The 17,940-nt window shown below is 43.5% G+C and overlaps 1 protein-coding gene across 2 annotated transcripts in view; it reads left to right on the top strand.

The window, feature by feature from the left end:
- The window catches only part of AFG1L (AFG1 like ATPase), a 201,277-nt gene that overhangs the window by 91,168 nt on the left and 92,169 nt on the right, over nt 1–17,940 (top strand). For both annotated transcript variants that reach the window (XM_077487151.1, XM_077487150.1), the window contains exon 6: nt 4,905–5,004. In XM_077487151.1, the coding sequence (XP_077343277.1) occupies nt 4,905–5,004 (100 nt within the window). The remainder of the gene's footprint in view (nt 1–4,904; nt 5,005–17,940) is intronic.

The following is a 17,940-nucleotide window of genomic DNA, read 5'->3' as shown; positions in this document are numbered from 1 at the left end:
ATCAACTGACAAATTCAAAAAAAGCTTCTAGATACCTTCCTCAAATATCACAATATACAGAGATATATACACTTTTAAAAATGAAACCTTGAACTGACACACAGCTAAATTGGGTTGGATGGACCTGTGTATATTTCAAACCTTGCTTACTATATATGTATATGTAACTATAAACTAAGAGGTATACATAGCCATATTCCTGCTAATTTAAAGTCATTGATGCAATTATTTATTTTAAACAAAATGGTGTGCAAGTCTTTATATAACAAAAGAAGCCATGTGTTTGGGATTTATTTGAAGTACACTTATTTGTGCAGCATATCAGCTTTATGGAAGGTTATAGGTTAAGATCTATTGGGCAAAGTGACTATGAGCAGTTGTTTAAAACACCAAGAATAAAGCTTCACCCCACTATGAAGCTACATGTTTTTCAGATGGGCCATCTGCTGAATTGTGTTGTTCAGTTAGCTTATAATGGTGCCCACGTCGTTTGATTCCACTCCACAACAGAGGACAAGTAGACGACTAAAGTACTATAACCTAGATTCTCCTCATCTTTCAGCATTTACACCTTGAGGACAATAGGGATGCAAAAAACATTCATGTTTTGTGTTATTCAGTATGTTGCTTCTAATTAACAGGTCCACCCCAATGTTTGTTACCACTTTGTTCACTAAGCACTCTTATTCTTTCATTAAAAATGATCTGATTTGCTTTGTACTAATACAATAATATTCAGTGTTTTTTTGTGTGCTTTAAATGCATAATGAAATAGGAACATTGTTTTGCTTAATTAAACCTAAATATGGGTGAGAAAATTAGGCATATTGCAAAATCTTCCTAAGATATGGAATATTTTGGAAATCTACCATAACTAAAATGTGTTTCCTTTAGTCTATTAATTTTGAAGGGAATGTATAACTGGCCTATATTCCATAATTGTTATTATTTTCAAATCGTCCTCATGTTTTTTGCACAACCGTTTGCAACCCTCATTTATTTCAGTGTGTGGTAAGAATATTTAAAACACATCTTTGGTTATAAGGTTATCTGAAAACAGTTTTTTCTGCCCTCCTTTCTTTGTCATTTCTTGAAGTGCCATTAAAAACTATCAATAAATGCTGTATTATATGTGGTTCATACTCGCTTTGTTTACTTGTTTCGTCTTTTGTTTTTTTGTATTCTGCAAAATCCTGGTTGAGGCCGGGTTCATGCTTGTATGACGTGACAGTCGTAGGACTGTGGATCTGACTTTGCCCTGCGTTTTGAAGTCCAACATCTATCCGACTTCAATGAATGGGGATCTGACTTTGATCCCGACAATACCAGGCACTTTGTGTCTAGTATGAATCTTAAAGGGAAACTCAAATAAAAATAAAAAAATGGTATGGGGTTCCGTCTCCAAGACCATACCTGGCTCTTCGGTCCGGTATGGATTTTAAGGGGAACCCACATGCCACAAAAATGCGTGGGGTCCCCCCAAAATCTATACCAGACCCTTATCCGAGCATGCAGTCCAGAAGGTCAGGAAAGGGGGTGGGGACGAGCGAGCGCCCCCCCCCCAAACCATACCAGGCCATATGCCCTCCTCATGGGGGTGTGGGTGCTTTGAGGCGCGGGGCCCTGCGCCCGCCACCCCAAAGCACCTTGTCCCCATGTTGATGAGGACAAGGGCCTCTTCCCGACAACCCTGGCCGGGGGTTGGCGGGGTCAGCGGGCGGGGCCTTATTGGAATCTGGAAGCCCCCTTTAACAATGGGGCTTCAGATCCCAGCCCCCCACCCTATGTGAATGAGTAATGGGGTACAGTGTACCCCTACCCATTCACCTAAAAAAAAAGTGTCAAAAATAAAAACAGTACACAGGTTTTTGACAAAGTAATTTATTAAACCAGCTCTGGCGTCTTATGATTTTCTTCTCCCCTCTCCGGCTCTTCTCCCTCCTCCGGAGATGTCGTCTCCCTTTGCCGGTTCTTCTCTTCTATGCACTGTTTTTTCCCTCTTCTGCCGGGTCTCCTCTCTCCACTGATGTCTTCTACCTCTGCTGGGTCTCCTTTCTGAGCTGTCCTCTGTTCTTTCTCCATTCTTCTCTTGACGCTCTCTCCCACTCTAATACTAGGTCTGCAGTGTGCCATTATTTATATAGGCATGTGGCGGGGCCACCATGTGACATCATTCAGAGGCCCTGCCCCTTGTGACGTCACTGCTCTACCATTTAGTGAAGTCACAGTAAATTACTTTGTCAAAAACCTGTGTACTGTTTTTATTTTTGGAACTTTTTTTTTAGGTGAATGGATAGGGGTACAATGTACCCCACACTCATTCACATAGGATGGGGGGTAAGGATCTGGGGGCCCCCTTGTTAAAGGGGGCTTCTAGATTTCGATATGCCCCCCCACCCGCAGACCCCAACAACCACTGGCCAGGGTTGTCGGGAAGATGCTTTTGTCCTCATCAACATGGGGACAAGGTGGTTTGGGGTGGTGGGTGCAGGAACCTTTTCAAAGTCAGACCGTTAAGACGGCTCTAATAGGGAACCATTGATATGCACACGTCATACGACATGGGCTCCCAATGTCGGAGCGTTTGTCATACAAGTGTGAACCCGGCCTGATTCTGTTCTCTATCACCCCCTTCTGTCCATGTCACCACTGCATTTGGGTATTTTTCAGCACACTGTTGTCAACTCTGCACATGCTCAGTTTTCAATGTATTTCTCCCCTGAGCATTTTCTCTCTATCACATCTGAGCAGACCCATATGACCAAAAAATCACACATGTGGGCGTGTACAGTGGTAAATGACAGCCCACTCCCTCTCCTCCTCCATATCCACTAACTGGCTAAACACAATGGATGTGAATATTACATCTGGTGTGATGAACACTTCACCTCCCTGTTATTCTAAGACACAGGCCCACACCATGTTTTTGCCAAAAAATGTATACCGATTTAATTTTAAATATATATATATATATATATATATATATATATATATATATATATATATATATATTTGTATGACAATTTAAAACAATTTCTATAATAATTTATTAACTTTTATAATAACTATTATTTATAATAATTATTTGTTTTTACTCTGTATCCCAAAGGCTGTTTTTTTTTGGGGTGACCAGTAGCAGAGGACTAGAAGCTACTGTATTCCTACAGACAGGCTGGGAAAACTCTGGGTGGTGTCACAGCTGTATATTGATTAGGAAAAATGTTTTGTTTTTTAATTAACATAATTACAGTTCCATCATCCACATATAGAAAGAGAAGGGATAATGTACATTAAACAGTGTGGGTTTAGTATCACTTTAAGTGTTTCTGAGTTCTCACATCTATTTTCCCCTTGTGTATATTTACTGGATGTTTTCCGCACCTCCTTTTTCTGTCACTTTTTTTGTCTTTATGCAACTTCTGTCTGTGTTTTATCCTACCTTTTGTTCCCAATGCACATCTTGTGTATTGTTCTCTTCTTGTTCTTCTGTGTTTTCTCTGCTACCTATTCCTTAGCTTTGTTCCACTATCTTTCTGCCCCCATTCTTTGTTCCAATCCAGAGCTTGCTGTCTATCTCCCCCTTGGATTTTGCTCATTCATTCCTTGTTTTCCTTTTTCCATGCATTTAGCAATATCAGTGTTTGCAAACACTTAAATGCATAACTCACCCTTTGCCAAAATCTTGCCTATGCAGATAATGGGTTGCTGTAGATAAAAAAAAAACTGTGCAGCTTTGACCAAAGTTGAATAATACCCTTGCAAAAGATGTAAGCTTATTACTTACCTCATGAAGCCTGACTGAAAAATTCCCAACGATTGTATCTCCCCTTCCTGCCTTGTTGCTGGGACGTTGCTAAGACTGTTCACTGTTACTGTTCACCCTCACCATCACAGAAATAAGCACTTTCAAACCTTCAAATGCGCTTTCTCTCTCTTAATGCAGTAGCTCTAAGCTAAGTGTTTGTGAACTCGCTTCTTTGATGGTGAATGAGAACAGTAGCGGTGGATGTGTCTTAACAATATTCTGGCAACAAGGCAGGGTGGGAAAATGCAGTCTCTGGGAGTAATTCAGTCAGGCTTCATGAGGTATGTAAATTGCCTACACCTATGGCAAAGGCATTATTCAACCTTGGTATAGCTGCACAGTTTTTATATACAGGCCCTATTATCTGCATAGGCAGTTTTTTGGTAAAGGTAGACTTTGTTCTCACCATGTTTTTGCACGGGTATAGGTGCGTTCCGAATGTAATCCCAGTACACATGTACAATATTTATTAATGCATCAGTACTATAGCTCACCATACGATATTCACAAAATGAACGCTGCAGTGTGTTGGCTTAATGCAACACACCATAACAATGTAAATGGGAATGTCACAAAATAAGTTCTGTTTAGCTCCCGAAAATTCAATTTATGGTTTATTTATTTACAGTTGCCTAATGAGATTATTTAATTTGTCTAAATTAGTACTTTTAGAATTTGATTTATGTTATTGTTGAGAGTTTTATCATTTGAAACTTTTATCTTCACTAATGTGAAGGATTACAAGGAGAAAATAATTCCTTATAGCAGAGACAGGTCCATCTGGATTGGTTATACACAGGGTGCATGCTTTTCAGGCTGAGGCTCATTGATGCACCTTGTATTAAATTTGTATTTGTACAATAAACGTTGATACAAATGATATAAAACATCAGTTGATAAAGTGGTAATTGTCCAAAAAAAGTAAAAAAAAAAAAAATATACATTCCCTTTAAAATGCATCTAACGTCAAACCTGTTTTTTGTTATATTTGGATAAAGTGTATGTTGAATAGTAAGACCACAATGTTTTTGCCTATATTCTAAAGTGGCCTCGGGTTTGTTTCAGAACATTTATATGTAACTATTCCTTTACTTTTTAGGTGACTGATATAGCAGATGCAATGATACTAAAACAACTGTTTGAAAACCTGTTTCAAAATGGAGTAGTTGTTGTAGCAACATCTAACAGACCACCTGAAGGTAACAGTATTGTCTTAAATCTTATACAAAGATAAAATCTCTTAAAATCCATATAAACCGCTGGGAGTTGAAGTGTTCATTCATATCGTGCTACCTTACGTGTAGCTGGTGCTGTATTTTTTGTACTTAAATAGTCTATCTGAAAGAAGATTATTTTTTTTTTTCATATTTCTTTACCAGTTTTATCTTCCTCTATACCCAGGATTTTATATAATATTTACACATCAAACATCCCATCATAGTAGGGGATAAACTTTATTTCGAATGCTAAATGAATTGAAGAATTATATGAGATATGGTAGGATAGCTCATGAGAAGAGGTTCAATTAATCAATTTTCTCCTGGAGCAAGAAGAAAGGCGATATTTTGAGGAGAGGAAGAGAGAGAATAGGGGCCTGATAAGGACCGGCATAGATATGGCGTAGAAATAAAAACTGAGTATGAGACATAGGAATTTTGAAACTGTTGAAAAATGAATTGGAAATTGTTAGCCATGAAGGTCCCTTTCCAAAACAGTATACACTAAGCACGATTATGTTGTACACATTTCGTATATGAAATAAATATTTATCTCCTACTCTTAGAAGAATGTGACATGCACAGAAGTAATGGAATTTGTATCTTTGCTGAGGACATAATGTATTTTGATATAGGTCATTTTGTGGAAGAATGGCGAAATGGGAACGTAGAGGTCATCTTACACCGACATTTTATTTTTAGGTAGACATTGGCTGGTAGGTAAATCAAACATTAGCAAGGTGGAGTAGCAGGTTCACTTTAAAGTGGTTGTAAACCGCTGGACGTTTTTTTTTCTTTTTTCTTTTTTTCTTACACTGCAAGGTAATGCCATAATGTGCTAGTATACAACGCATACTTTGTTAAACTTACCTTAAAATGAAGCTTTTCAAGCACTCAGATGTCAAAGTTGCAGGTGCTCCCATCTTCACCCATCATGCTTTCTGGTACGTGGCCAGTGCCCGTTTAGGAGATATTTACACTATCTATAGGTAAGCCTTTATCTGGATCCTTAAAAAATTTATCCTTCTCGAAAAGCCTTTTTTTTTTTTACTTACCTTTAAAGAGGTTGAAAAATAATAATAACAAAGAATCTGTCCCTTTCTATGCTGTAAAAAACTGGTTGATCTTGCCTGTTCCTGTGTCCCCCTAGGTGAACTTACCATGGTAATCATACCTGCCGATGCATTATACTGTGGTCAGTTTACGTGCCTCTGTCATCCTGCAGTCTCTCTTCTCTCCCTGCCTGTCAGCTCCTGTGTGTGAGAAATCTCCTCTCCACCCCTCCCCTCCTGCCGCTATAAGTAGCCGGCAGTAAAGTCAGAGCAGGATTACAGCCAGCTCCTCTGGTATAACTAGGTATACTACATAGTGTAAATGTTTGTTTAAAATGATGCTGCTAAATATCTTCTTTCAGATCGCCTCTGTGCAGGTTATGTGACCTCCCGACGCTCTCCATCCCCAATCTAAGGGCTACAGCAAGAGGGGCTGAGCAGACAGCACAGTGGTCACGTGACCTTCCAGGTGACATCAGAGGGGTATCTCAGCCCCTCCCGCTGTAGCCTTTAGATCGGGGGAGGAGATGGCAGAAGGTCACGTGACCGCACAGAGGCAATGTGAAATAACATATTTATAGGCATCATTTTAAACAAACACACTGTGTAGTATATACCTTGGTATAACAGAGGGGCTAGCAGTAATCCTACTCTGAATTTAGAATCACTTTAAGCCACAATCACATGATGCCTAAAGCCCAAGTCTTCTACTGATTACTACCTACTTTGGTTCTTCTTTGTGCATTCACATCAGTGCCTGTATGACGCGGACACTTCCTATTTACTTCTTCGACAACTCTGTGTGGTCTAAATCTCTCCAGATACTGTGGACTCACCTCACCCCATGTGAAAGCATGGAGCCAATGACCAAGCCCCAGTGTTGTCACATGAGACAATGAGGAGTGCTTCACATGCATATTGGGTAACTTAGTTGTTGGTAGCTAAATGGGTGAGAAGGAAATATGAATATATGCTGTTTGCTTGCACTGTATTGACAAACCACAGCTTTAAATTTTCACTTTTGCACGCACATTTAGGAAAAACCCCACTATATGTTTGTCATGTGTTCCCATTCACACAGCATACCTACAAAAAAATTTAAAACCCATTTCCTACTTTTTTCGTTTTTTCTTTGAAACAGGTTTTTTCGTAGAACAGAAAGCTATTCTAAACAATAACTAAATGCAGTTAGGACAAACTGAGGGAAAGTGCATTAACATACCACCCAAGCTATGAGGTCCTCAAACTTTAAATTGTGTGTTTGGGCCAGCTTGGCTAATATATATTTATTTGTATGGCAGAACAGTCTGGCTGTTGGGATGCTGTAACAGACTATAGTAGTTTGTGCTATACACAGTAAGTGCTGTTTTCTTCTAACACAGGTATGAACGATCCTGGCAGAATCAGAGATAGTCACTCATATGGCATCTGTGCCATTCAGGAACACCCTTGTATTTTTTTGTTCAATGAATACAAGGCATTTTCTGATTGGATGTGGTGAGGATCATGACATCATCTACCCGTCTGTCTTACTCGGCTAACCAGAGACGCCTTGTATTCATTGAAAGAAATGCAAAGCTGTTCCAGAATGTCAGAGATACCATACAAGCAATTCTCTCTCTTTCTGGCAGCAGAGGGTAAGTCACTCGTACACATGCAGGAAGACAACAGTGCTTATTGTATATCTAACCAAAAACGCTATTGGTAGTTTCTAAAGTACAAATGCCTGTGAGTAAACTGGAAAGTATATAAAAGGAAAAAACACAAAATGCAAACAAATTAACTTCTTTAGCAAAGCTGTCTCATAAACAGCCACAGTCTAAAGAACAGAAAATATTATTAGCCCACCACAGCTGAATGAAGTGGTAAGGGAGAAAAAGACAGGTGAATATATGCTAAAGAAAGAAAGAAACAAAAATAAATATATGCGCTTGTAGTTAATAAACAAAAGCTACTGAACACTATACCCCTGATATCAGGCACAAAAAGAAACATAAAAAAAGTGCAGTGCATACAACCTGAAGCTGTGTTTTAAATAGTAGTACTAAATAAATAGTTAAATGACAACTCATTAAAATGCAAACAGTGCAGTCCTTAACCACTTGCTTACTGGGCACTTAAACACCCTTCCTGCCCAGACCAATTTTCAGCTTTCGGTGCTCTCACAATTTGAATGACAATTACTCAGTCATGCAACACTGTACCCAAATGAATTTTTTGTCCTTTTTTTCCCACATATAGAGCTTTCTTTTGGTGGTATTTGATCACCTCTGGGGTTTTTATTTTTTGCGCTATAAATGAAAAAAGACCGAAAATTTTGAAAAAAAAACGCATATTTCTTTGTTTCTGTGACAACACTATGCAAATTATAAATTTTTCTTCATACATTTTGGCCACAATTTATGCTGCTACACATCTGTGGTAAAAATAACCCAAATTAGTGGATATTATTTGGTCTTTGTGAAAGTTAGAGAGTCTACAAGCTGTGGTGCGAATGACACAAAATTGATCACATCTGATGTACTGGTGGCCTATCTAATTTCTTGCGACCCGAACAAGTCAGGAAAGTACAAATATCCCCCAAATGACCCCTTTTTGGAAAGTAGACATTCCAAGGTATTTAGTAAGAGGCATAGTGAGCTTTTTGATGTTGTAATTTTTTTCCCACAATTCTTTGCAAAATTAAGATTTTTTTTTTTTTCCACAAAATTGTCATTGTAATAGGTTATTTTTCTCACATGGCATGTGTATACCACAAATGACACCCCCAAAAAAATTCTGCTACTCCTCCTGAGTATTACAATACCACATATGTGGGACTTTTTCACAGCCTGGCCACATAGAGAGGCCCAACATGCAGGGAGCGCCATCATGTGTTCTAGGAGCATAAATTACACATCTAACTTGTTGACTACCTATTACACTTTTGAAGGCCCTGGAGCACCAGGACAATGACACGTGACACTGATAGATGGCACTGATACGTGGCAATGATGACACTTATATGTGGCACTGATGACAGCTGGCACTAATATGTGGCACTGATGACAGCTGGCACTAATATGTGGCACTGATGACAGATGGCACTTATACGTGGCACTGATGACACGTGGCACTAATATGTGGCACTGATGACAGATGGCACTAATACGTGGCACTGATGACAGATGGCACTAATACGTGGCAATAATACGTGGCACCGATGACGCGTGACACTGATGACAGATGGAACGTGACACTGACAGGTGGCACTGATGACAAATGGCACTAATATGTGGCACTGATGACAGATGGCACTAATATGTGGCACTGATGACAGATGGCACTACGTGGCACTGATGAGTGGCACTGATGACAGATGGCACTAATGACAGATGGCACTAATACGTGGCACTGATGACAGATGGCACTAATACGTGGCACTAAGTGGCATTGATGACACATGACACTGACAACAGATGGAACATGACACTGACAGGTGGCACTGATGACAAATGGCACTAATATGTGGCACTGATGACAGATGGCACTAATATGTGGCACTGATGACAGATGGCACTATGTGGCACTGATGACACGTGGCACTGATGACAGATGGCACTTATACGTGGCACTGATGACAGATGGCACTGGGGAAAAATGGCACTGGGGACAGGTGGCACTGGGGACAGATAGCACTAACAGGTGGCACTGGGGGCAGGTGGCACTGGGGGCAGGTGGCACTGGGGGCAGGTGGCACTGGGGGCAGGTGGCACTGGGGGCAGGTAGCACTGGGGAGGATGGCACTGGAGCGGATGGCACTGGAGCGGATGGCACTGGGGGAGGATGGCACTGGGGCGGATGGCACTTTTTTTACTTTTTTTTTTTACTTTTTTTTTTTACGGCCGCTGCAGCCATTCATCTCTCCCTTCTCACGTGCTGTCTGTGTGAGGAGGGAGAGCGGCGCTGAGAGATGATCTCATACGTTTACATATGAGATCATCTCTCATTGGATAGGCCGATCGCGCTCTAAACGGCCGCTGTGATTGGCCGTTTACAGTGATCTGTGACTGGCTGTGTCCGAGGGACACGGCCACCACAGAACTTCCCCGATGCGTGCTCCCGGGAGCGCGCATTGGGAAATTAAACAGGAGGACGTCCAGGGACGGCCTCCCGGCAGATAGCGTCCGCTCTGTAGCCGTCTTTCGGCTATAGGGCGGGCGCGAAGTGGTTAAAGTAAAACGGTGAATAAACAAATAACCAAATTTTTGTCACACAATATTACGTGACAAAATAAGCTACTAGATAAATATGTGACTCCAGAGAGGACATGTGTGACTCCCTTTCTTAAAGCGTATGTAAACCCTCGCCTTGTAAAACAAATCATTCAGTTTAAAATAGAAGTGATAGACAAAACATTTGTGTATAGAGTTAAAAAAATGATGTGATCATAATCTCTATTGTCAGAAGCACAGAGAGGTGAGGGAGGAACAACAGCAGTATACTGAACTTCCCAGTGATAGGCTTTGCAGGGGCGTGGCGTGTGAGCAGAATACTGATCATTGGGGGAGAGTAGTCCGAGTTCCCAGCCTAGCTAGAGGACTGATTGTGCTGTGTTCTGATGCTTTGTGTGATCCGTTTTTAATCGGGAAAGCAGAGGGACTGAAAGGAACCTCAGGGATTTCACACAAAATGAAGCAATACAAAGAGAACGTATAACTTTTTCATACAAGTACTTGGTACAGCAGGCACATATCAAGAATATGAAATGGTGGGGTAATGTATTCTTTAAGTGGTCTGAATGCACTTCTTTTACAATAACAGTGCCAACATCCCAGGTTGTAAAGCAATCCTTGGCAATCTTCAGGTAACAAAGCATCGTAGGGACTGTGGTACACTGAAGCCTCAGCAAATGATACAAACTCACTATGATCCAGGCTCCCACACAGTGTTAGGCTGCGCACACACGGGCGGATTGTCTGTCCAACTTAGTCCGCTGAACCGTGTTTCAGCGGACAATCCGCTCGTGTGTGGGCTTCAGCGGACTGTCTGACGAACAAAGTCTTACGGAATTTCCGAAATTTTGTCCGTTCAAACTTGGTTTCAGCGGACAGTCCGCTCGTGTGTAGGCAAGTTGGACGGACTAAGTATGGCGCATGCTCAGAAAGGATTTACACGGCCGAAGGTTGCATTGCAGTGTATAGGAGGTCGTTTTTCTAGTCCCGTCGTACGTGCTGTACACGTCATCTCGCACGCTTTCAGCGGACTGTCTGCTCATCGTGTGTGGTCAAGTCCGTTCATGCAAATTTTGAACGGACTGTCTGTCGGATTGTCTGACGAACTTAGTTGGCCAGACAATCCGCCCGTGTGTACGCGGCCTTAGAATCCGTAATAAGGAGCATGAAATGAAAGGATACTCCACATAGTGTAACATTGTAAAACAAGATTAGTTAAATTAATAAAATTACACTCACATGGATAGATGATATAAAAGCATGTAATAACTCCAGAACTCGAACTTCCTCCAGAAAGCAAAATGGCCGACAAGTGCGTGGTAGCATGTGTATGTGGTTCCACCCTATGCGCTCCTGATGACATCATATCTGACGAATCAGCAGATCGCTGGTGCCATGTTTTACAGGCTCCTGCAAAATAAAAAAATAGCATTTTTTTAACAGTGAACTTATCCTTTAAAGTGGTAATAAAGTCTTATTTTTGACTTGTACCTACAGGTAAGCTTATAATAAGGCTTGAAAATATTGAAAAAAAACAACAAAGCCAACAAAGTGAAAAAAATGGAAATGACTAATAGCGCTGCTATCCTTAAAGTATAGACATACTAACTTTAGTAATAATGAACAGAAGTGAGGGGGGCACTAATGATATAGTGATGTGAACACAAATGATTCAGCAATAACATATAATAGACAATCAATTTCATAAACAATAGTAAAGTGCAATGTGCTCAGTGTTATTATGATTGAATAATAAACCAGTCCTTTGTGAAGTCCATAGGTTATAAAGTGATGGATTTTCAAAGTGACAAAAATGATGACGCCTTCACCATATGGCAGTAAATTTGCAGAATACACCTGATGTGCTTGATAAAGATTTCCTATTCACCAGACGAATATGACCTCTTTAATTAAAAAGAAGGTCAAACAGTGCTTTAGTTGGTAGGATCTTTAGACTTGCTTGAACATCAATGGAGATAACAGAAGACTTTAACCACTTTATGATCAGCGCACGTCGTTATACGTCCATTTTTTGAAGATGGATATCTCGATAATGGCAGCAGCTGCTGCCACAAGCAAGATATCCATCTCTTCAGATGCTGGTCGTGTGTATGATAATGGTGGTCTCTGTGGCGGGTTCGCAACGGAGCCGTCGGTAGCGGCGGAGGCGATCGGGACATGTCTTGAGTGAGGCTAAGATGGCCCCCACTCATCTCTATACCATAGCAGGGAGGAAGCGATGTCAAAACATCACTTCCGCCCATAACATTTAAAGGCACATTTCTCTTATATTCACCGACCGACACAGCTCCTCTCTGTAACAAATGGGTTGTTAGCCTTATCACGAGGAGAATACTAGGCAAAGTTGTAACACAACACTCAGAACTCTTAGTTCCACCCGGGGGGCGGTCCCTCAGGCTACAACCCTCCACTCTGCAAAGCAGCATCAGTTTTATTTTGCCTAGTAAAGGAGAAGGACCTAGGAACCCTGCGGGCCCATCGGTTTGTGCTTTTTTATGCAGAAGCTTGGGTTTTTGCGCAAGATGAATGATCCTGTGATCTACTATCAATAGCCAGCTGGGTGACAGGCTGGATACTCTTATCCTTGTAGTCTCCCCAGTCCGGCCATCGAGTGTGTGCAGGTCGCAGCTACGGCTCGGGAGGCCATGACATACCTCAGCTCCAAAAGGTGGTCGGTGATCTTTTATGCTCCGGGGCGTCACAGTATGCCGAGGCCAGTAGCTACCCTGTACTGATCAGGAGTAGATCTACACTGGAATGTCTCCCAGCTCTTCAGGACTGGTAAGTACAGCTCTCCCTGCCCCGGCGGGGCTGAGCAGCTGGGCATTGCCTGGGAGGTCGATTTGAGGGTCCCTCACCTCCCTCTCTTCTCTCCCCAGTTCCTATCTTCTCTCCCCTCCCCCTCACGGGGGGGATGCTGCATGTGGTGCTGAGCGGTGTGGGTGTAAGATCCCTGAGGGCTCTAACCTGGGATAGGGGACTGGCTGGCTGGTGGTGTCCTGGATCCTGTGTGTTAAGCTCCCGGGGGGTGCCTGTTAGGGTCTGGCTGTGTTTTCGGTGCAGCACTGTGTCTGTCACATTCTGTTTCTGTCCCTCATGGAAGCTGGCCGGCGGCCATTTTAGGTGTGGGCGAGGGCAGCATGTCCTTCTGGGCTTCAAGCGGCCATTTTCCCAGTGCTCCCCTATTCAGGACACTGGCGACCATTTTGTAGAAGCCTGAGCACATTTTCAGTGTTCTCCAGCACCAGCTGTATGTGCTCCCAGTTTCCTGTCTTTTTACTGGACGCTGGGCGGCCATTTTATTGTAGACTGAGCACGTTTTTCAGATCGTTTAGCGATCGTTCTGGCGAACTGCCACCGACACAGGTTTGGTTTCCTCTGCACCTGCGAGCACTAGGGGTCTACAGGCACTAATTGTGAACAGCGCAGAACTCCTCAGAGTGGTGAGTCCGGCGGGTTAGAGCCCCTCAGTCAGCGGCAGCAAGGAGGGTGGGACTGTCACTGTCCTAAGTCCCCTTCGGGTGGCAGACAGGGTAGGGTCAGCATGGCTTCAGAAACTGGTGTTTCTTCCCCCGAAATCCAGGTAATTGCAACCAGGTGCGCAGTTCCCATGGACACCCTGACGGTGGTCCTAATTTCGTTCGTTGCCAATATGGAGGCGGTACGTGGGAAGAAAGGTGCTAAAAAGCGGCCCCTGCCCCCCCCCCGTCCTTTGGGGAGAGCTCTGACGCAGACTCGGGTCCTACTGTGGCTGGTGACCCCTGCTCTGTCTTGTCAGACGACGCTGACCAGGATAGTGAGGATGAGTCCCCGTCTGGATCCGGGCGCGACAAAGCGCTTGTTGGAGCACTTATCACAGCTGTCAGGAGCCAGCGGGATCCCTCTGCTGATGTACCGGTCCCTTTTGGGTCCCGCAAACCAGCACGTTCACCTAAGGTGTTCCTATATCTGACTTATTTTGACAAGTTCATTTACAGGGAATGGGGTCGCTCACAACGGAACTTTTTGGTCCCCAAATTCATGGCGGTGCGTTACCCCTTTGAGGGAAGCCTTCTCAAAAAATGGTCAGCTCCTTCGGTTGTGGACCCCCCTGTATCCAGGTTAAATAAAGTAACCACGATCCCGGTTGAGGGGACTCCTGCATTCAAGGATCCCATGTACAGGAAGGCCGAGGCGGTGGCTCGTTCCTTGTTTATGGTTGTGGGGTCAGCCGTGCGACATGTACTGGCATCCGCACTTGTGTCGCAGACACTGACTGAGTGGACAAAACTTTTGCACCACGAATTGGGAGAGCAACAGGCTTCCCTTGTCTGCGTGGAACTAGCAGACCAACTAGTGCAAGGCCTTAAGTATGTCTGTGACGCGGCTCTGGATACTCTCCCTCTGTTATCCAGGGCCTCAGTGTCAGCTGTGGTGCTGAGGCGCCTAATTTGGCTAAAATGCTGGTCTGCTGACCAGGCATCCAAAAAAGCCCTGACGGCTCTTCCCTTCCTTGGCGAGCAGCTCTTTGGAGCCCCATTAGATGACATTATTTAAAATGCCACCGGTGGTAAGAGTACCCTTTTCCCACAGACCAGGAAGGCAATGGCCCTCTTTTTCCGCTCACAAACAGCTTTTTCATCCACCCGGAGCTTCGACAAAATGTCCTCAGCCGACAGGATGCCCACGGACGGTAAAAACGTCCCTGAAACCGCAAGCCTGCGAATAAAAGTGCTACCACATGAAGGTTTGCCCCCACCCATGTCTCGGGTGGGGGGGTCGCCTTCGGGAGTTTGCAGCCCGGTGGTCCTCCCGGTTATCTGACCAATGGGTCTGCGATCTGATTTCCACAGGCTACAAGATAGAGTTTCTCTCTTGGCTGCCAGATTCTTCCCCTCCAGCATACCCATATCCCCGGTTCGCCGGGAGGCCCTGTTGAGGGCGGTGAGGGATTTGCTGAATCTAGGTGTGATTGTACCGGTTCCGGACTCGGAACACTTCCAGGGATTCTACTCAAATCTGTTTGTGGTTCCCAAGAAGGAAGGGGTACATCCGATCTTGGACCTAAAAGCCCTCAATCACTTTGTGAAAGTGCAGAGGCTCAGAATGGAATCAGTTCGCTCAGTAGTCGCTGCACCCCATCAAGGGGACTCCCTGGCGTCCTTAGACATCCAGGATGCATACCTGCACATACCCATATGCCTTCAGCATCAGAAGTTTATGCGATTTGCAGTTTCGGGGAAGCCCACTACCAGTTTGTGGCTCTTCCTTTTGGTCTGGCATCAGCCCTCTGAGTCTTTACCAAGGTACTGGCTCCAGTTTTGGCGTTGCTGCGACAATGTGGGATCGCGATTGTTGGATACCTAGACGATCTCCTCATGAGAGCATCTTCCACCACGGAATTAAAGGAGGATGTGGCGATTATCATGCAGACCCTGCAATAATTTGGGTGGCTGTTGAACCTCAAAAAGTCAGTGATTGTGCCGACCCAGCATCTGGAGTACCTAGGCTTGCTGTTGGACTCCAGGGAAGCGAGAGTTTTTCTCCTTGCAGACTCTCAGATCCACGGTAAAACTGCTGATGAATCGTAAGTGGTTGTCCCTCAGCTTTTGCATGCGAGTACTGAAGAAGATTCTGTCCAGGGGAGATGGTCCAGGTTAGAGGACCTTGCCTATCAACTTTGTTGGAAGATTCAGGCAGTTCTGACCATAGAATCTTGGTGGTCAGATTACGGGACTGTCCTGACAGGATTCAGTCTGACAGAGCCATGGCGGTGGCTTACATCGTTCACCAGGGTAGGCACAAGAAGTCGTGCAGCCCAAAAAAGAGGCGAATAATGTTCTAGATTGGCAGAACACAACACTGCTTGTCTATCGACAGTTTTAATATTTCAGGCGTACTACTTGAGACACCAACAATTATTTCCAGGAGAATGATCTCTTCACCCCGACATCTTCCTGGCAATATGTCAGATGGGGTACTCTAGATATGGACCTATTCACGTCCAGATTCATTAATAAGGTCGACAACTCAAACAAGTGGTCCCCTAGAAGGCGGAACAGACACATTAGTCTTCCCAGGGGATCAGATTTTACTGATCTATGCATTTCCTCCAGCTCTGCTACTTCTGTGCTTTCTCCGCAGGATTAAGCAGGAACAGAAGGAGGTGATTCTGGTGGCCCCAGCCGGGTCCCAGAAGATCTTAATTTATCGAGATCATAAAGATGGCAGTAGGAGTTCTTTGGACTCTGCCATTATAGCCAGACCTTCTTGCACAAGGTCCGGTATTTCATCCTACTTTACGGACAAAGAGTTTAACAGGTTTGACTGTTAAATCCCACTCTATAGAAAATCGTGGGTGATCTCCTTCAGTAGTGTCTACTTTGACTAAGCCCAGGAAGCCGGCTTCCAGAATCACTTACTAAAGGATCTGGAAGGCATAGATTTCTTGGTATGGATCCAGGGGTTGGCACCCCAGGAAGTATGTCAATAGGCAGGATTCCTGCATATGGGATCTGAAATTAAGCTGGCCTTGAGTTTTATCAAGAGCCAGATCCAGGCCGCTTCAATGTCTTTTCCTATGGCCTCTTGCTTCCCACTCTTGGTGCGTAGCTTATTCAGGAGGTAACACGGTTTATTCCCCCTATCGGGGGAACCTCTATAACCTTAGGATTTAAGATTGGTCTTATCGGCTTTGTTAGCCATTTGAACCTTACGAGAAATTCTCTTGGTTCTTTGACAAGAAAGATAATCTTTTTTGCTTGTCATTTCTTCTGCTAGAAGAGTATCGGAACTAAAGGCTCTGTCTTGTAAGAGCCATATTTCATCATGCATAAGGATGAGGTTGTTTTATGAATTCTTACCAAAAGTGGTAACAGGTTTTCATTTACACCAAGATATTATTCTTCCTTCTTTCTCCCCAGAAGCCTTAATCTGGGGAAGAGAAAGCACTACAGTCTCTTGATGTAGTAAGAGCGATCAGAATCTATTTAAAGGCGACCACTCAGGTGCGCAAAACATAGGTTTTGTTTGTACTGCCAGAGGGTCCAAGATATGGACAGGCATCGTCAAGATCCACTATTTTACAAATGAATTTGTCAAGTGATTGTTCAAGCTCCAGCTTAAAGAAGAAAATTCTTCCTTCTCAGATTAATAGCACACTCATCCAGGGCAATTAGTGCCTCTTGGGTGGTGCATCATCAGGCCTCTATGGCTCAGAACTGTAAGACCGCAACTTGCTCTTCAGTTCAGACATTTATCTGATTTTATCAAATCGATATTAAAGGTCATGAGGATATTGCCTTTGGGCACAGCATATACTGCAGGCTGCAGTATGAGTTCTCTGGCCTCCTGTTTCCTTGATTCTGTCCCCCCCCCCTTTAGTTGCCATTGTTATGGGAAATCCCACATAGTTATTACTATGGCTCTGTGTCCCCTGATGTAAGAAAAGAAAATAGGATTTTTATAATGGCTTACCTGTACAATCCTTTTCTTTGATGTACATCAGGGGACACAGAGGTCCCTCCCAGCTTCTTATACACTTTGATTGCTTGGCTACAAAACTGAAGACTCCCAGTAGTGGGAGGGGTTATGGAGGAAGTTCACGCCTTAAGGGGCGTGCCAGTGTCCAGCGCCTGATGGTCCGATATAAC

The sequence above is a fragment of the Lithobates pipiens genome, unplaced genomic scaffold, assembly GCF_037356315.1.
Source record: "Lithobates pipiens isolate NorthernLeopardFrog02 unplaced genomic scaffold, aLitPip1_a1.2 Scaffold_18, whole genome shotgun sequence".
In the NCBI taxonomy this organism is placed as follows: Eukaryota; Metazoa; Chordata; class Amphibia; order Anura; family Ranidae; genus Lithobates; species Lithobates pipiens.
The sequence above is the reverse complement of the archived record's forward strand: the minus strand, read 5'-3'. Positions and strand labels throughout refer to the sequence as shown.